The sequence below is a fragment of the Lampetra planeri genome, chromosome 32 (assembly GCF_965212315.1).
Source record: "Lampetra planeri chromosome 32, kcLamPlan1.2.h2, whole genome shotgun sequence".
Classification (NCBI taxonomy): Eukaryota; Metazoa; Chordata; class Hyperoartia; order Petromyzontiformes; family Petromyzontidae; genus Lampetra; species Lampetra planeri.
In genome coordinates this window covers 9641562-9662783 of record NC_136138.1, presented here as the reverse complement: position 1 = coordinate 9662783, position 21222 = coordinate 9641562, and the positions used below count along the sequence as shown (strand labels likewise).

The 21222-nt window shown below is 45.9% G+C and overlaps 1 protein-coding gene across 3 annotated transcripts in view; it reads right to left on the bottom strand.

Annotated features, from left to right (window-relative positions):
- Positions 1-21222, bottom strand: part of LOC144729428 (FERM domain-containing protein 4A-like) — a 232428-nt gene that overhangs the window by 123508 nt on the left and 87698 nt on the right. For 2 of the 3 annotated variants that reach the window (XM_078609705.1, XM_078609706.1), the window contains exons 2-3: positions 16907-16972; positions 947-1041 (exon numbers count right to left, since the gene is read on the bottom strand). In XM_078609705.1, coding sequence (XP_078465831.1) covers positions 947-1041; positions 16907-16972 — 161 coding nt within the window. Of the gene's footprint in view, positions 1-946; positions 1042-16906; positions 16973-17117; positions 17215-21222 lie in introns of those variants that run through there. The other variant, XM_078609707.1, reaches the window with a different exon arrangement.

Here is a 21222-nt window from a genome sequence, read left to right as displayed (position 1 = left end):
GTAAATGGTCTTGCGAGGTCAACAAAAGCACTGTGGATTGCATGAAGGCTGGGGGTGTGTGGTGCTGGCAACACTCTCCCTCTGTGTGTGTGTGTCATGCTGGCCTTAATAGATGCTTGCGAACAGCATTTGCCCCAACAACCGTGCTGGAAAATATGGGATGTCTTTTGTGTGTGCTTGTGTGTGTGTGAAGTTGCATTTAGACGCTCTATGAATGTAATTAGCTTTTAAACCTCTTCACATTTAAAAAAATGTTTAAAAGTGAACACTTTCATGTGGACGGATGGCTCCGGGGACAGAGCACTGAGCTGGTGCTGCTGATCTCCTGGGTTTGTGACGGGGCTGACACCCATGGCTAAACTGGGTTCTTACGTCAAGTGACTTCATGAGATTTGTCTGGTCGGCAGTGACTGCATGAAAAATGGATTGCATTTGGTTTTTCCCACTCAATTTGGCCCGATTCTACCTTCCCAAACCTTAAAACGTTTCAATTTGATGTGCAATCTCTGTGTTTAAAGAGGCCTCACAAAGTGACTTCACAGGTAGCCCTGAAACGTCACCTTTCAGGCACATTCTCCGACACAGGGTGATGCACCGCTAGCTGATGAGTTCTCACGACAGGATGCCGACAACACGATTTGAGTGTACGTGAAAAGAGGTGGGGGGGGTGGAAACGAAAAACTATGAAAGAAATGGTCACACTTAATAATAAAAATACATTCAAAGCAGGAAACAAAAACAGAACCAGGGCAACCGACCAAAGAGGGTAGGGCAGTTTAGAGAAATGGGTTTTCAAAGCAGACTTGAATATATCCCTGGGGCTGTTCAGCACGGCTGGCTACGTACGGTGAAAAATAAGCTCAACATACAAACGCACATTTAGCAAAGGATGGAGGGGGAGAGATGGAGTGGTGTGAAGCTGGGCTCGTGTGTCACGGCTACTTACGATTCATCTGTGAAGGCCAGGCCGAAGTACTCCTTCTCCTTGAGCTGGAAATGAGAGGCCACCAGGTCCAGAAGATCCTTGGCCAAGAGCTTCGGCTGGAAGACAAAGTGCATGGGGTTCCTTTACATTGGGGTCCTCCCTGACTCTCAAATCCCTCATTTCCGTCGCTTCTATAGCTGTAGAAATGCACTTGCATGCGAACGAACAGCACCGGACACCATTGTACAATGTGTATAACGCAGCGTGGGCCCATTTCATGTTCGAACTGATATTCAATTATGTCCGATTGATGTCACACAACTGTAACTTCCTCGATCAGTAACAATGGAGCAAATCGCCAATGCGATGTGTTTCACCTGTTTTGTCCTATGTAAAACTGGCTCGATATGCCATTAGACCTCCTTTGCCAGTACCAAAATATAATAATAGGGTTTTCCCCTTTTTTCTGCCAACAAAACTTAAACCTTTTTACAAGGATTCATGTGTGCATTAACCACAATACTTGCAGTCAAAATGCAAACAAAAAACACACTATGATAATATATGCATTGTCCTTGAAACTGATTGGTCCACACCAAGGGACGGCTTTCTATTGAGCCTCGACCCAATTGGTGCTCGACCAGAGGACGCCAAAAGGCGTACAGCTCAAAGACATATATCAATGCATATATTATTATAGTATGTTTTTGTTTAGATTTTGACTGCAAGTATTGTGGTTAATGCAGACATGAATCCTTGTAAAAAGGTATTCAGTTTTGTTGCCAGAAAAAAGGGGGAAAACCCTATTATTATGGCTCTATATGTATATATCATATACAGTTACGCATGAAATATCAGGTGAATATGACATTTTGGGGACTGCGTTAGCAGTGATGCAGAAGTACACGTTGCCATGAGCACAAACTGCTTTATAATTGAACAATTCATAGAAAGATATTCTGGGTAACCGGACTTTCTCCTTTGCTTGAAAAAAATTGACGAGACGATAGCAATCGCCAAAAAACATTACCTCGCGCGAATATTGTGGCGGCGTTATACATCTGTCCAGTTTACAAAGGCGATTTTGTTGCGAACGAATTACAGCGGTTGTTGTTGATTTTTTGATTGCGCCGAAAGACAGCATGCCGATTGCGTTCATCACTTGATTGAAGTGACTCGGCGAAGCAGGAGGGGGGTGTGCAGAGCGCCAAGGTTGATGAACCCACCACGGACAGGTTAACAAATGATCTGGCAGAAGAATTACCAAGGCCAGAGACATGGGCTCGGAGCAGCGAGTGTTCGACTCACGGTCAACACTCTGGACCCACAGTCAACTTTCTTCAATATGACAGCACGCCAGGCCGACCGGGATTACACGCCAACGTTAATTTTTCCACCGCCAAGCTCAGGTTTTTTTGACCAGAGGTTGTCCATTATTATCCGAATCGATCCGAGGATCTTCGGATTAACCACACATCCATTCTTCATATTGCTCGCATGATCATGGTTATCATCATCATCATCATCTTCATAATCGGATATGATCTATCCATTAATGAAGGAGCCCTAAAAAGCTGTCGCTATCTATTGCAATCCTGCGATGTATTAATCCACCCAGCACCTGAACACAAGCTGATTGTCCCGAGAAGCGGAATAACCCATTAGTGGTGGAATAAATATCCTACTATCCGCATTTAACTGTACCTATGTTGACCTTTCTGTCGCACCGTACGTAGCCAACCGTTCTACATCGGGGCTGCAGAGGAAGCAGAACAAATATCAACCTGCGTTTATTCATGGGGAATGAACAAAGTATTTTTTTTTTATTTAAAGCTTTCGTGACTGCAAGGATTCATATTCTTGGTTCTTTCGGTAAAGTCACGTAGAAGGGAAAAAAATAAATATAAAACTAAAAATGTTCTTGCCTTGGATTTCACACCTGATAATGATTGCTTGTGTTGCAGTCGAAACGTCGTGAGAATTTTTCTTGTTTTATATTTATATTATTTTATTATTTGCCTTCTACGTGACTTTACCGAAAGAACCAAGAATATAAAGTTATTTATGTGTGTGTCTATACAGGCAGCTTAACGTATCTGGCAATAGCACATTCCCTCTCCCTATAACAGCGTGGATTAGTGATTTCGAATTGTTGCATTGCAAATAGGATTGGCGACGGCTTGGGGAGGCCTTCATCCAGCAGTGGATTGATCATGGCTCTGCTACTGCTGCTGCTGATTATGAGAATGATAAAGAGAGGTTTCTGAAGTTCATCCTGGAGCTTGTAACTCTAATGTGTAATAAATACGATGGGTGTGTGAGTTGTCCCATCCAAACAAAATCAGCAGTTGTGTTAAATTGCAATTCAAACTCGACGATTTCAACAGCAGACATATTATAAAGTCATTAATTTTAATTACGATTTTCCAGTTATCTTCATTTCCAGGAAAAAAAACATCCCATACACATCTGTGTACTCAATAATACTGTAACAATAATATCATCTATCCACGGTGGCAGCTGTTTTCAAGGCCCTCTTCTGGCAATTACTCATGTATATTTGAAGCCATGCACAAACTGCATTGGCCCCATGGTGTTCCTCAATGGCTCACCAATGTCTATAAAATCCACGGGATGTGCACTTTAATGTAGTTAAGCAGAGTGCCCGACTCGTAGTCTGCAACATCCTGCCGGAGCCTAATGCAACTTTGTCTTGAACGCACGTGGTTGTGCACGCCGCACATGAGAGCCCTATGGACAATCACGGCCGCCAACACTTCCTCCGCTCTGCCCCACGCCCACTCTCATCTTTGTTTAACCATTTGGATATGCTGGCGTGGAGAGTTCAGAAAGAGTTCACACCGGCTTGATGTGGACATGCCTTCGTTCACGAGGGAAGAGAGCGGCGGCAACAGTGGTCAGAGAATTGCGCTCCGAGCCCGGCGACCCGAGGTTGATTGCCAGTCAGAATATTTATTTTTATATATACTGGAGGAATCCGATGAGCGTTAAAGCTCTTTTTCACAGATGTCCAGTCGAGGGCTGATGCCAGCGGCGGATGATATCTGAACCGGTTGTGTGGGGTTCCCCCTCTTTCACCAATCCATACTGACCCAGCACGGTAAAGTATGGCCAAACAACCCTGGTGAGAAACTTAGCAGAGAGAAAGAATCGATCGGAATCAGAATCTGTATCGAGACTGGAGGAATCCCAAGAGCTATAAATCTCTTTTTTGTGTGTGTCACAGATGTATAGTGGGGACGGGGTCAGAAAGTTACAACAATAAAAAAAGCCGATTGGATTGCAAAGTACAAGAAATGTAAGCGAGTCACTGACAATGAATTAAGAAAAGGAGATCATAACTAGCCTTTTGTCCGTCCAAGGACGGGTGTATTTCAGTAAATCTGAAGCTTGCAAGCGAAAAGCAGAACGCGACGTGATATTCTTTGCATCAATTCGTGTGCAATTTGTAAGGCCGCGTTGACACAGACCTATTTCATGTAAAGGTTATAATCCCTTGTTCATCAAGACGTCCTTTTTACTTTGATGTCTCAACAGCGTTACGGAGTTCGCGTGACGTGAGGGTTGTGCCTTTGTAGTGAGGGTTGTAAGTTGACGCTGAGGAGGGGGGAGGAGGCACCTCGCCCCCCCATGTGGAGTGACGTCACACGCTAATTATTATTAATGGGGGTGTCCATTTGGAAGACGTCACCTTATAATGATTATTAATGAGAGGGGCTGTTCGATGTGGAGGACGTCACCTGTTCATGAGTATTAATTAGGCGGACTGGCCGACGTGGAGTGACGTCACGTGCGGGTCACACAGACATTGTTGGCTCATTGTAGTACTAAATATAGGCCTTTTCCAATAAAATTTTCGTGATGTAAGAACACCGAAATTATCCAAATGTATTGTGGGCAAATAAAACAATGCATTGCTGCTTAACAAATGTTTTTATGCAATAATTGCCTATGCAGCAGATCCATTCGTCCTCGGCATGACATGAACGCATTAAATCGAACACCAACTTCAATTGAAGCAAGGTCAAGCACGCACGACTGGAGCGTTTTGTAATTTGCACGTAAAGCAACGCTCACACATGCAGCTACACCACACAATGACTAATTGCGTGCACAATGTGCCGCGTGATTGTTTAATAATATTCACAAGATACCCTTTGTGTGAGGCACTCATTTAAGCACACAAAGACTCTTGACATTCACGATGATTGTCAGCCATGTTTCTCCATATGGGATAAGTGTTTTGTCCATTACAATAAAAAAAACAGGAGGTGGAGCAGCGGTGCAGTGGTTAGCACCCTGCGCTACAGACCCGGCGACCTGAGTTAGATTCCCACCCATGGCTAGTAGTATCAGTAGTATAGTGATATCCTAACCAGTCCTCGGCCACCCCTTTCACAAAACCACATCGGCCGGTGCGGCGAAATATTTCCGAATAATCTCCATGACCAACCACAGGACGGGGAGGCCTGTAATGTCTTACTCTGTTTTGAAATGTGGTTCACTTGATAAATATGTTGACGTGGCCATGCTTTAACATGTTTATGAGGATGCAGCCTTTAATGAAAAACCCAACCCTCCACAGAGAAGAAAATCAGATACAGAAAAAGACTTGTGATTTATACAGGTAGGACAAAATTTGGAAAGGGCTATAGATTTTCCTCCCCACCTGTGGGATTTCAACCGATCAATTAGGGCTCAACACCTTTGTACTCATGTAGTGACATCGCTGGATGTCACCATGCTGTGGGTGTAGTACCAGCCCTATAGGGGCACGGTATGCGTTGAGTAATAGCGATGGATGGCATCATGCTGTAAGCCCATTGCCGGCATACAGGACACGGTGTGTGGGTGCCGACCGAAGGGGAAGGTCTTGTGAGGCCATGGCACTCTAGTTGACCCGGGAGGACACGTGACCGGTTAAGTTGAAAGAGGGCACCCAAGAGGGGGCAAGGGGGGGTCACGTGATTGGGACCCAGGTCCTTCAACTGCGACTGAGTTGAACCCACTACACTTAGACAACGCCAGCCTGGTACGTTCTTGGAGAGCATGCCAGGCCCTTGGAAAATATTGCGGTGGGACTTGTTTGTTCGTTTGTGAAAAGACTCAGATCTTAGATCCTGGTGCTTCTAAGAAATGTAGAATGAGCCTTGGCTCAGAGTACACACGCCTTCCACCTCACCGTGCAGACCAACGCCACGATTAGTCAGCCTGATCGCACACGATCTCAGAAGTTAAGCAGGGTTGAGACTGGGTGAGAGATTGGCTGGAAACTGCTGGTAATGTGCAGTGTGTTCTAGGCTTAGATGGCAGGACAGGAAATACATTTTTCATGAGCTTTCTCTGTGCACTCTGCTTTTTTTCCCCGTCTTCCAAATAATTATTTGATTGATGGAATTGACAGAATATCCCAATGTAAGTCCCTCCTGATTAAAGCCTTGAGACCCAGTGAGGCTTTCCTGGGTAAACACTGTAAGGGACATTGTTATTGCATTCTGCAGCTAAATTTTGTTTCCTTGTGACCTCCACTCCCAAGCGGAGTCCACAGGGATGACGCAGATTAACTCCAGAAATCAGATCAAGTCATGCTGCATGGCTGCATGACTTCTATTACGTAAGTCCACATTAATCATCATCATCATCTTCTTAGGTTTTTTCGGTAAAGTCACGTAAGTAAAAAATTAAAATTAATAAAAGTAAAATAAAAATAAAATAAAAATCACGACGTTTCGGAGGCAACACAAGCCTCCGTCTTCAGGTGGAACCGTCACAGCACGATAGCTGTATCGATACAGCTATCGTGCTGTGACTGTTCCACCTGAAGATACAGTTATCGTGCTGGGACTGTTCCACCGGAAGACGGAAGCTTGTGTTGCCTCCGAAACGTCGTGATTTTTATTTTATTTTTTATTTTACTTTTATTAATTTAAATGTTTTACCTACGTGACTTTACCGAAAAAACCTAAGAAAATGAATCCTTGCAGTCACAAAAGCTTCAAATCTAGAATCATCATCATCATCTGAGTAAAAATCCGGATTTCACACCTCCGCCGATGCTATGACTGCCAAGAAGGAAAGCCGAATGCATTTATTGATGTATTTATTGGGCAGGATGCATATAGGTCATTCCTGCTTTGCAACCCACACTGCAATCCCCCATGAACGCAAGCCGTCCAACGCACACGACGTGGCTGCGGGTCGCAGGAGTTGTCGTTATGTCGCTGCGCTTTTGCACAAAAGGTCAACGAGCGTGGCCGAATCGGGTACTTTGAACGCGTCGCTTTGCCCGTTACCTGTTATACCTGTTGTACAGTACCGTACATCATAATTCCTAAATATATGCTGAGCAAATGTTGGCCCCTTTATCAAAGCATCAACTTCTGGACGAAGCCTGTCTTTGCTTTGCGCTCAGCGAATACTTTCGTTCTGCAAACAAAAAACCTTCAGATGTTATAAGGCAGTATACAAACAGAGTCTAGCGGTATAGGTATCATTCACGATATATATACACGGTACTACTTTTCAAGGTGGAATGATTCCCGACCACGGCTAGCCGTCAGTAGCGATTTATATCCGAACCGGTACCCAGGTTCCCTCTTCACCGACACACTGCGACCGGTGTGTCGGTGAAGTATATTTTTATGTAATATACATTCACAATCTTGGATGGGTGTGTCACATGTTATGTATTTTACGGAACACTTTTTGTCTGACTGCCGCATAATATGAATAATGTTAAAATTGGCTACATCAGCATCGGGTCAAACGTCTCCACGCGTTGAGGCTCAATAACCCGAGTTAGGACCGTGGCATTGCAAGGTGAAGATGTGAACGACGATGGGTAGGGAGGGTGCGAAGAAAACTTATGCCATGGGACCTGCCCTGGGGGAGAGAACTTGACTACGTTAATTTAAAGCAGAATACCTTATACAGTAGAGGAGTTCACAAGGCACGTACATGAATGCATAAGCAATTCAGAAGAGTTCACAAATGGAACTGAACTAGGCCACTAAACTGTGTCTCTCTCGCAGGGCCAAAGAATTGTCAATAACCCCACCAGTACACCTTCACTGCTCTGTGGCAGGCCCAGCGAGGCTGTCAAAAGGAAGAGATATTTAATCGTCATTATTTTTGTGTTGTCGTTGCAAGTTTACCTGCAGCCGGCGTCACGTGTGATTGTACACGGGAGGCCAGGAAGCAACCCGTCTGACCAGATTGCTGCTTTCATCGAGTGGCCTGGCACATTTGGCGGTTTCACAATTGGCAAAGGCATATACAACTTGCCACATGGCTCCACGCACAGACGCTGATCGCTCAAGGGGCTAAAAGCTCAAAGTTCTGTTCTCTTTACAACTTTATGACGTGTGAGAAAAGCGTGGTACAGTGCCGTGTGTGTGTGTGTTGAGCTCTCTCACGACATTTACAAGAAAGTACGTTCGATGTGTGTGCGGCTCATACCTTGTTGGCCTGTTTAATGATACCTCCGTGTTGTTGTGTAGGCTGCATTGCTCGCGTTTGTAGTTGGAACACGCTAAATTGACGTTTCCTTTGGCAGCGGAGAACAACTCACTGCGCTTTGATGTCGAGACATGCCGAGGCTAGAATGAAAATTAGGGCGGAGTACTTTGACATGTCCAAAAGTCACAAACGGGCTGTAACAAAAAAATTGATCAAACACATTCCCTGGTGATGCCTGCCAATTCACGTTACAGGATTCTGGTTGATATTTCACAGCTCCAGAACCTTCATGTGCTAAGAGGTTATATAGCATAGCAGTATTCCATACTTATAATTTTGTAGGGTACCGGATTAAGTTATCATAAGAGTGTAATGATTTAATCAGACTCCACGCTGCGACTATACATTTCTGCAATTCAGGGTCACAATGATACAAAACAAAATCAGTGACCTCTAGTGGCTGTAAGGGAATCGTATGAACCCATTACATACAACAGGAAAAGAAGATTCTTACATACGTGACTCGATTAATGTATCGTGATCATAAGAATCAATATTAATAGTCAAATGATGCATGAGTCCCCCACCAATGCATCACTGCCAGCAGCTATGATTAATCTACTGCTGAATGCACCGGCCCCTCCAAAGCCGTTGCCATCACTCCATCTCTCCTGGTCCTGCGATGTGAACGATCCATCTGGCTCCTGCGCCAGAGCTGATCTAATCGACCCATCTCATCGACTGGCATCTTCTCGGGTGCGTTGCCCCCTTTGGCTGCCACGTGACCTCCGATCGCTGCCTTATTCTTGTGACGCGTCCTGCCCAAGCTCTCGTATACAGCGCTCTTCTTAACCGTGATATCTCTAACTTGCAGCGTTTCATCTCCGATCTCTGTCTTTCTGTCTCTAAATGTAATTGCAAGCATGCGCCTCTCCATTTTTCGTTGCAACCTGTTCGGATTTTATAATATTTTCATCAATGTCCGTATTTATGATCCACATCTTACTGCAGGTGATATACACAGGGTCGAAATCTTATTCTCTACGCGTAAATGTTTTGTTGCTCTTCACGAACAAGTTCAGTTTTCCAACAGCGGTTACCTGTATTTCTTGTCAATAACCAACAAAGACACGTGACACTGCTCACATATTCACTTGCAACAGATAATCCAGTTTAACTCATCAGTGGCAAGTAACATCAGAATATTTCCTCCCCTTCACCTCCCAACTTTAACAACCCACACTGAGGTGTGGTGAAAGTATGTAAAAAAAAATCCTATTTCGACATGGCGTGGGAAAGCGTTCAAGCCTTAGGTAATTTGAGAATGGCTGTAATATATTGTTGTTGTTGTTATCCAGGTCGACTCAACATAATCTGGTAACTCAAACATTTCATAAATTGACGAATGGATTTAAAAATACAGCCATCAATATTTCCTACCGGCGACGCGAACGCACTGTGAAGTAAGAGTTGATGGAGCAGCGATGCGTTAGGAATGTATAGCAGAATTGCCGTGCTGACCTTTGTTCAGTTGATGTCTGATAATATTAATTTCAACTTTATAACGAGCCGCTCAGTTATTCGCTCGCTCTCGAAGAGAGAGAGACAGCGAGCGATTCGAAGGCGCACGGAGGAATCACAGAAGAGCAGGGAAGGCAGCAGCAGCCACGCGGTGAGCCGGCGACAACAATAGCCGAAGCTTTGCGGTCCTCTATGTGTTAAGGTGTTTTCGGTCAATTCATGAGTGCTTACATGTGGGAGAAAGACAGAGCACCTGGAAAAAACCCCACGCGTTGTAGGGGGAAACACGATCCCATACAGACATAACAGGTCGAGTCCACATTTGGTTTACTGTACTGCATTGTTCCGACGCCCACGGGAAGAGAGTTTCACGACATTTGCGCAATTCACCAACCCGTGCCCTCCCCAGTGCCGGATTACACGCATGGGCCAACACCGCCCAGCTAAAAAAAAAAATCCTCATTTGAATTCATATATGGATCGATTCCAAACAGGTTTTTGTTGTGCACGAACATAATTGTGGCTTTGAGCTCAATATCAGCTACACGTCCTTGCATTCTTCTGTGCCCATGTCACTCTTAAAGATTTTTTCAGAAAGTCGATGTATGTTTATGGAAGCATGACAAGTCATTCCAGCTTGAGTTAATTTAACATATTTAGTTTTTCGCAAAAACTAACTACGATATGCAAGCATGAACACAGAGCCATTAACTTCATTACTCTAAGTCAATAGCATTTCCCATATCTGTGCACAAATATATTAACGCCTAATTTTGAGATGTCTTTCATCTATGTTTCATCACTCAATGCCGAGTATATGAACGGATTCTTCATTGCTTTTTCTGCACCATCGAGACATTGCAGGGCTCCACCTTTCTCTTTATTTAGTACCGTATTCTCCCACTAATTTTTCTTACCATGCTGTATAAAACATGCCGTGCTGTCGATACGATACATGTAAAGTAAATGAAACTGTTTGTATTTTACCAGGTAAGGCCCACTGAGCTATATAGCTCTTTTTCAGAAGCGACCTGGCCACAAATGATAGCTCAACGAAGCAGCTTATCATCATCATCATCACGTGGACATTTATAGCAGCCAAAAACTCTAAATGCATGATTCTAAATGTGGAAGGAAAAACGCGGAGGGCCCGGAGAAAAATCTTATGTCTAATTTATTAAATGTCTAATTGAGTGTAATGTGGAAGGCCCACCATGCCATGACAGTCAATGCGATTGTTTGACAAAAATTATATGGATTTTGAAGAGGGGGGAGAGCGAAGAGGCCAGAACTGGTTCAAGTAATCGCCAACGATATTATCCGTGGCCAGGAAATCCAATTCAGGTCACCGCTGGTTCCTAGCGCCATGTGCTAACCGTACCGCCACCACTCGCACATTGTTAAGGTTAGGAGGATGAGAACGACATTTGAAGTTGCGATCGCTTAACGTGATCGAGGGTAATGAAGGCTGCGGGGAGAACGGCGCACCTGTTGTTCACATGTCCGTTGTGCTCCCACAGTTGTTCTCCAGATTTAGACAAGAATTGGGACACATTGCGGCGTGCCATACTTGAGCAAAGCAAAGAAGCAAACACTCTGCTCTCAGCTGTGTACACCCAGGGGTTGTTGGTCAATCCCAGAGGGATAGCAGGCAAGGAAAGAAACGGTCTGATGAAATTCAGGGGCGATACGCCATTAGAATTGCACTGCTCCCCTTGTTCACGGTGATGTGGGTGACGCACATTGCGTATCCTGTTATCTGTGAGCTTATCCGCATATTCCCTCCACTTTTTTTCAGATCCCCCAACAGCTCTCCTGGACAATAGGAGTCCCGGATAATAGGGTCGCGGATAAGAGGAGTACTCCTGTACCAGTTGCTGCGTCCCTACACTTGCATGTGACAGTGTTTATACGGTGGCTGGAGATGCGGTCACATTTCGAAGCTTTTTGGAAAATAAATTGTATTGCAGTGCAACACAGTCAAATTTCGGGGTGTAAGAATCGATGTATAAGATTAGTATCTCGTTGTTGTTGTTGTCTATAATGGGTGAAGGCAACCACAGCAGCCAGTGAGAGGGCCTCGACATTTCCCATAATGATGAACAAATCGATTCTTGAATTGTATCGCGACAAATCATCAGTGTTGGATCGTTACACCCCCAAGTAAAGTTGAAAACTCCGTGGACAGCTGCTTCACATTGAAAGGATAAACCGTTTGTTAAATATCTGATACACATTAGGGCAGACGCAAGTTAAGACTCAAGTTTTTGTTCCACTTCCGTGCCACGCTTTTCGATAGGCATCGCCCAAAAAGGTTGTCGTCTCCAGCTTTTAATTTCCAGTCCAAGCGTGCAGCAAAAGAGGAAAAAAACCCCCCAGTTTCCGTTTGATATTAAAAACCAGCGAATTTGCTTTACAGTTTTCAATCCAAACCGTGTAACATCCACATGGCACATCTGCCTCGAGTCCTTTGCGAATTCTGGGTTGATCCAGCACGTGCACGGGACACCGGGCATTCCGTGGAAACAACAGTCACGTCCTGTCGGTTATTTTTTTTTCGATAAACAGGAACCTTCTGCAAGTAAAAAAAGAAAAACACAGCCGGTCCAACGTGGGATTCCCGGGTTTCTCGTCCGATCAAGTATTCAAACCCCGCGCTGCCTTACCAACAGATATATATACTTCAAAATGTGGCACGTGTAGCCCTTTGTAATTCCACCGCTTGCTGAAAGGCCTCTCTCCATACCCTGTCAATCGTTTGGGTTATTTTGACCATACTTCGCCATGCTGGTCAATGGAGGCGGAGGGTTCGGGGGGGGGGTGTCCCAGGACCAGCTCAGGTATCGCTTGCCGCTGATGTTAATCGTCGACGGGTATCAATCTCAGTTCGCTGGGTGCACAGCAAAGTGTGTTAGCCAATGCGCCACCACTCTTCCCCATATACTGAATACAATTAACTCGTCAGAAATGCTGTACAGCAAAAAGAAAAGGTACATTTGTGTGGACAATGTTCCTTCTCCATAGTAAAGAGACAGGATACATGTTTACCGATTTACTGAGTTGCCATGACGAGAAATGGTCGACCTTTTTTCAAATGAACGTATATTCACACGAGTTATAGGAAACTAGCCATTTGGCAAAAAAATTGCATTGTCTCTTCTGCCCAGCCACTAATGTCGTTGTGTGCTTTGCTGTTTGTGCCGTTGTCACAGTATGACCCCGATTGTAAATGTGATTGGATGGGCTTCATCATCGTGCGTCGTTTTGACTTAAAAATACACAACGGCAGCCAATGGAGGGAAACACGCCCCGGCGGACGTGACAAAGAGCTTCACAGCTCATCGGATTTCACGAGGATAAATAACGATTCCAATTCTGAGGACGTCCACCGCAGAGATGGAGCGACAAAAACCAATGACACCGGTTCACGTCGAACAGCGAGATGGACCGTGCCACCGCAGAACCACGAGAGACCGCGCCGGCAGAGACAGACCTTCATCCAGCGGTCGGGTTGACGATAAAGACGATAACATTTGATTCATTTGTGCATTTCGGCAGCTGCGTGTGCAACGCGAATCCAGGCGACGGTGGTAAACGCACAGCCGCTCAACACGGCTCGCTTCGCGATGCGTGGTCGGTTCGCTCCGCGCACGTAGGATGGTCGTGCATCGGAAATTGCGATTCATCATGAGGACAATTTATTCGCAGACACTTTCCTCGCCGCAAAAACGTGTTCGAGTGCAGTGAGAATGTGGCCGCGGAGAGATTGAGTCCTAGCCACGTCCGTGTGCCGCCTCCATCGTGGAGAGTTTGAAAATACAGTCATCATGAATTATACATGTCCCCCCGGCAGGAGCGGCGATGCAGTGATTAGCGCACTCCGATTTGAACCCAGCGACCTGACTTGGGCCAAGGCGAGTGATATCCGAAGCGATCCTGAGCCATTCCTGCACTGATCAGCGTGGTCAAGTATGGCCAAACAGCTTCCATGACACGGTATGGGGAGGCCTTCATCCGGCAGTCGACTGACAAAACGGCTGTAAATTACTATCATTTGATTTAGTAATATATAGTGAATACTTGATTGTACATGTAATTCAAATATCCAGTAGGACACACTGCCTTGGCATGAAACAACTGTGTGACAAGACGAATCAAGATCTAGCGCCAATGTATTTCATTGCCAGTGCCTCTTGTGGAATGAGGGTGTGAAGAGCAACACGTTTTTTTTTGAATTCCCGATGTCACTCGCATCATATCGCCAACTCAGTGGGGGGCCAGCAGTGGAGAGGTGGGGAGATGTTCCTCCCCTATACCCCCCACCTCCACCCCCCCCCGGAATACCTTCTGTGGTCATTCCATAGGGCATCACTTTACTTCGAATGGCCACTGTGTGGGGATTCTGCGAGAGTTGCCTGCGATAGATGGTGACGGATTTGGCGGTCAAGGCACAGCCTTGCAAGCGCTTTCTCCTGCCACCGCTAGCGGGAGGGTCTCAATTCGATGGAGATCTACACTGGGTATTTTGTCTACTCTTCCATCTTGATCAGACGTGTTGGAATAGGTGGAAGTACCCATACTTGACCCCACCGAATACAACCTTCCGATCGACTAATTGCGTTCTACCCTATTCGTACTGCCGGGTGGACAGAGGTGGTGTGGGAGGGGGAGAGAGAGGGGGCGGAGTGTAGATGAACGGGGATTGAAAAGAAAAACGTGTTCCATTGTTTCTGACACACCGTGATATTAATTCTAGATTTGAAGCTTTCGTGACTGCAAGGATTCATACTCTTACTTCTTTCGGTAAAGTCACGTAGGTAAAAAATGAAATTAATTTTAATTTCATTTTTTACCTACGTGACTACACCGTGATATGGCATGGAAGAGCCGACCTCTGGATTGCAAGCACAGTGTGCTGCTGCCCATTACCACACGGAGCGACCAGTGTGACGGTAGCTAAATAAAGTGACCGCGTTACTTTCCCCACAGACATCGGGAAACAAAAGTCTCTGACGCTATGTGCGCAGATATTTTTCTATTTTTTTGTATCCACACGCCAGATTTCCCATTCAGCCACAGACCGTCCCCGGTCGCTCCTTTTGCTTTCACTTCATCAAATGTGAAGGGATGCTCTGCAACGTTCAGCTTGTGTGCAAGGTTTTATTTGAGGCTGGTGTATTTAGGGTTTAGGGTTAGGTGTTATGATTTGCGGTTGGAGTTAGGGGTTTTGGGTCAGCTGTTATGATTGAAGGTTAGGATTTAGGGTTATGGACCGTACGTAGTATCCAAGACTGCTTTTGTTACCGTGCATTTGTGAGAACAGCAGTCTCAGCCTTTAAAAGTACATTTCTAGTGAGGATTTGAACGAGTAATCCTCCTCTGGTGTTAAACACGGTACAGTATAACTACACAGTGTCTGTATAGAAAAACAATGGATACCTCAGCGGTTATTTGCTCGCTATGGTGCAGTTACATCAATTACATCAATTTATACACAAGGGTATATTTTGGTAATCATAAACAAAAAGACTTCTCATAAGCTCATTAAAAACACAACTCCTCACTTATGAAATGGCTTCAAAGTCGTCGGTGTAATGTGCTACTCACAACTGTACGTCAGTCACTGCCCTCTTTTGCTCTGCGGCTCTGAATAAGGCTCGTTGCACAAAACATCAGCCCCCCATATATTGTCCCCTCTACAAGGCAGTGTTAATGATGGGTGAGGGGTTTAGAAGTAGGGGCTGGGTGGGGGGGTTAAGGGAGGTTGGGTCTTGGAGGTTATTGCCAGTAATCTAGAAGACTGCTTCTCATGCCAGACATCTGATGGGATGCGTTTTTTCCGAAGGCCACATTCATTGTCGCTCATTGGGGCAAGATTGTGCCGGCATCGTGTCCTGTACTTTGAACTTCCTTCGCACCGTACATCGCCAACCGTGCTCATCGGAGGTGCAAGTCACGTTCACACCGTAGTCGACACACACGCGCACACACACGACGCACAACTTAACATACGCCACCGCACGCTGCACATGTCGCCACTTGTGTAGCCTTCTTCAGCAGCGGCAAACCGAATACTATATTTTTTTTATTGTTATACAGCTTCACTCGGCATTGGCAGGTCCAAGTCAACAGGGAGATACTCTCTCTCTCTCGTAGGTTGCCGTGGGTTTCTGTGTTTGCAGCAGTGCCGTGGAGGTTGCATTTGCCCGTCCGTCCTGCCGAACACGTTGTAACGTCTGCCCGACAGATTTTCCCACATGCGAACCTCACTCGCGTTTCAGCACGGGAGATATGTGCCGCCAACAGCATGGAAATCTGACCTCAAAAGTGAGAAGAAGCTTTTCGGTGTTTGTACGGGGACAAAGTAATTCCGCTCGGGGAGAAAAAAATATTCATTCTAGATTTGAAGCTTGTAAAACAAAATAGGTTAACGCGTTTTTTTTTACTGAAAACAAGCCGACTTTCTCTCTGGTGCGAAGTTAAACTTCGCACTTCGGGGAGAAGTTAAACTTCGCACTTCGGCGAAGAGACAAATGTTGTTGAGAGGTTGCGGCAGACGGCGCACGTGTTTTTGTTTGTCCCATCCATCACGGTCGAGTCACGCTGCCAGACGATCACCGGGCGAGCGATGGAAAGCTGATCTCACTCAACAGTGCGCACGCGGCTTGGCTCTTTAAAAAGGCATTTAAATGAGACAACGCAACATCCAAAAGAAAAACCCCCAAGCAAACGCGGCCACGGTGCGCACACAACACAGCGCACACAACACAGCACACACAACACAACACACACAACACAACACACACAACACAACACACACAACACAGCACACACAACACAACACACACAACACAACACACACAACACAGCACACACAACACAACACAGCACACCGCACACAACACAGCGCACACAACACAGCGCACACAACACAGCACAGCACACACACAACACAGCACACACAACACGCGGGCACAGTACCTGCACAAGAAGCTCCAGGTTTCGGTCATCGAGAAGATGTATCTGGCAACGGCGGCCCTCCGTCATCTGAAAGAGCATACGCCAAGACGGGACTCAGCACTTGAGCAGCAAAGAATCCGTTGTCACCACACAGTGAGCACGCAGCAGCCAGCAGCAGCAGAAGCCGGCGGCGAGCATTTGGGTGGGTGTGGATGTGGCGTGTGAGTGCTACTCTTGCGAGGCGCCGTGCTGGATGGAGGAGATTTCATCCCACGCGAAAACCCGTGGCTGGGTTGGACCGAGCAGCGGGTGGGAGTGGCGATACTGCCTTCCGTATACCAACCACCCACCCCAAACATCATCAGCAGTAGCAGCAGCAGCCACCCCAGCATCGTGACTCTCTGATTTGTTTGCAGTCGGCTCTTTCTCTCTCTCTCGTTCTGCTCGCCCGGTGAGTTTCTCGTCATGTACCAGAAAGCGTTAGAATGTGTTGGCTTTTTTCGATTTAAAGCTTTCGTGACTGCAGGGATTCATCTTCTTGGTTCTTTCGGTAAAGTCACGTAGAAGGGAAATAATAAAATAATAAAAATAAAACTTTATAAAATACAATTTTCACGACGTTTCGGCCACAACGCAAGCAGCGGTCCTCAGGTGAAGAACAGGTCTGTCGGAAAGACATTTAGACGCTGTCTTTCCGACAGACCTGTTCTTCACATGAGGACGGCTGCTTGCGTTGTGGCCGAAACGTCGTGATAATTATTTTATTATGTATTATTTTTATTATTTTATTATTTCCCTTCTACGTGACTTTACCGAAAGAACCAAGAAAATGTGTTGGCTGTCGCCCTGAGGCCAATGCTGCCACCACATCAGGCACGTACGCGTGTTGAACTTCTTTCGCACCGTACGTAGCCAACCGTGCGAATCGGAGGCGCGGGGGAAGGACAACACACTGAACGCAACAAACAAAAACCCCCACTGGGTTTTCATTTAAGTTGCGGAATGATGGCAACACTGTACCGCTGCGTCCTAGCGAGGCATGAGGCTTGAACGTAGCCTGTGCACAATGACGTCACTTGTCCTGTTGCTATCTAAAAGAAGATAGCCACAATCTTGCTGCTTTTTTTCCACCCCCCCCCTTGAGCTGGTGGTCAAAAATAAGGTAGTGTTGCATTGCGTCACAAACACGGTATGTATGGTGGTGTCACGTGACATGCCGTGCAACGACGACGACGAAGAGAGGTCGGATCCTACGGTGACAATTGTGCCTTTGTCAAAGAAGTCACCTTTTCCACGCGTCGTTAACTCTGCCTTTGTTTAGAGGCCGCACGCCCTTTTCTGTCCGAAGAGTTCACTCGTCAATTGCCAGCAAGGGGGTTGATTTACCCAGCCATCCGGCCGCAACACACATTAATTAACAGCTGTGCATCGCAGTAAAATCATCAACCTCCAAGTTAAAGTGTGACATCTCCCAAACTTTGCTTAGGAGACGGAATTCCAAGTGTATACAATAGTCGATGTTTGTTAGTAATTTTTGCCAAACAAGGCCGGTTGGTGAATTTCTTATTTCTAAACCGTATGACATCCCCATTAAGGCAACGTGTCTTTTTCTATGCGGAGACCTCAGATAAACCCAGAACCCAGCGCACGGGGGGCAAGGTGAATTCAATTGGGGGAAAACAATGCAATGGTAAACACGTATAACTTACAATTCATAAACAGATGTTCGCGCATACTACGGCAGTCTCACATTTCGAGAGTAAATTAAATTCACAATCTACCGTTTTGCTAAACCTATTCTGTTAATTGGAAATTGTGGAATCAGGAAGTCCTGCCGAAGGAGCACGAACTCAAGGAATGGTCGATCAACGATTGCGGAATATAATCTCATACTCGTTGGTTCTTTCGGTATTTTATTTTTCATCTACGTGACTTTTCCGAAAGAACCAAAGAGTATGGATCCTTGCAGTCACGAAAACTTCAAATCTAGAATATAATCTCAGTCAACCCAGAATGTCTTGAGAGCATTTGAGGCCCCAACAAACCGTGCAAAAAAAAAAACCCAATTATGTTCCCAACACTGGAGGAGCTTGTGCTGAAGGTCAATGGACAATGACTATATTGCACAATTTTATGACGGCAAAGAGACTCTTGCCAGGTGTGCTCCACTCCCATGGGTGGCAGCAGTTTAATAATTCTCTCACGGCAGCCACCGACACCTCTCCACATACCGGTCTCTTCCCAGGTCACATTTCTATCAAGAGGTTTCCCCAAAAAGTCAATGATCTCGTCTTATGATAAAAAAGAAAATCCACCCCAAACCCCCCCCCCACCTACCAATCCTGTCCATCCCTTCTAAATATATCCCTGTTGATGAATACAATTTACATCCGGATTAAGCTCCACTTTAACCATCATCATACACTGGATCAAACCCTCACAAGGCTGCTGCAATGTCTCACGTTCTTGCGGTGCGACAATCCATTCACCACCGGGGCCGATTTCATCGCTCCATCTCCTTGGAGAGAGATCATCCCTGAAGAGTTAATTCCTTGGTTGATGCCGTTTAAATTGCCTAATCTGTTTAAATTGTCGATTGTCTTTGCTTGATGTTTGCCAGACTGCTTAGGACGACGGAGCCAGCCTTTGTGACGCCCATAAGATTGTAATCTTTAGTTACAGCAGGGTGTTAGAGGACTCACAAACTGTATACAATCTCAATTCACCACATTTACATTCATTCGTGTCTGTATAAATGTGTGCTTATAGCTCTACGTGGGGAGCGGTAGAGTAGTGGTTAGCGCGCTGCACTACGAACCCGGCGGCCCGCTCACGGCCAATACCAGTGGCGATTTTCTGAACAGGTTCTGGGCCTCTCCTAGGTCGACTCAGCCTCAAATGAGTACCTAGTGCGGTGTGTAAACATCACCACTGGGGAGACAAAGGCGGTCGGCCGTGGTGCTGGCCACCCACCCCCTAGAGTACCTTTGTGGCCTTAATAGGTGCTCGCTACCAGCACTTGCCCCTACAGTTCGTTCAGGAAACACGGGGGCTCTTTGTTGCTGTTTTATCTCTGTTTTATCTCTGTGTGTATGGTGGCGAAGTGATCACGTGCTAAGAAAACCGCTCATTTGAGTGCGGCGACCTTCGATTCATGGCCACGGCTACCATCCGTGGCGGTTTATATTTGGCACCCCCCCCCTCCCCCCACAAGTTTGGTGAAGTATGGTCAACTAACCCTCGTGGCCCAACATGGTGTGAGAAATGCAGCAATGAATTCTTGACAAATGTCTGAAAATGTCGATTATGGTATGAATTTTTACGAATTCATGACCCCATTGTGGTCATTTCGCCACGCATCTCCTAACAGTACAGGGCAGGAAAACACCGAACGGAGCTGGTAAACAGGGTGGGGGGGGGAATAACATCTCAGACACAGCGATGGGGGGGGGCGGCCCCGTGACCAGCACAGCAGGGGATGTCCCTCAATGCGAACGCGCACATTAGCGATGGCAATCGGCGTGTGGGTGTGGGGGGTGGGTTGGGGGAAGGAAGAACGACACTGGAGGAAGGAGGAGGAGGAGGTGGAGGAGGGGGGAGTTGTGATGTCGGCTGTTGTTTTAGCTCGTTCTCTGGTTGGTTTCCTGGTGGTTATCCGTCAGCGGTAACGGCGGAGAGGGCCCACGCGCACCACGTCAGGATGTCGCGCAAAGGGGAAATCTGGAGTGAAGGAGGCTTCCTACCGCTGCTGCTGCTGCTGCTCGGAACAAACAAAAAAAATTAACCCGTAAAAACAAAGTTTTTCACTATGAATCCTTTATATGCGTGGCATCGGTTTTATTTTATTATTCATTTCTGTTTTTCTTGAGTAAGAGTTTCATTTTTATCACATTGGTGTTGACACACATCCAGAATAATTTTCTGTGTCTAGGAAAAATATATGATTGTGTTAGTGAAAATTTTTTTTTCTTAAAAAGTGTAACATTTTTGAAAACTTTTTTCACGAAAATAAATTGTCACGCACAACGAGTCTGTGTGGAAAATGTCAGCTCGATTGGATCACGGGAAGTGGGTTGAAAAACGACCGAAAGATTTGCACGGTCGTAAGCAAGCAAGCAAGTGAACTTAATATAAAGGATTTAAAAATAGCCAAGCGCGCTCTCTCTCTCCCTCTCTCTCATTCTATGCCCCCCTTAATGGGCGCGGGTTATTGTTTTGGCCTTCGCGCACGCAAACTCATTAAGTGCGGACCGCTGCGTTTGAAAACAGCTTAGAGGACGCCGTTAATTGGGCATCTGTCACGTGTGCGTGTCGTGTTGTTTGTGTCGTCTTTTTTA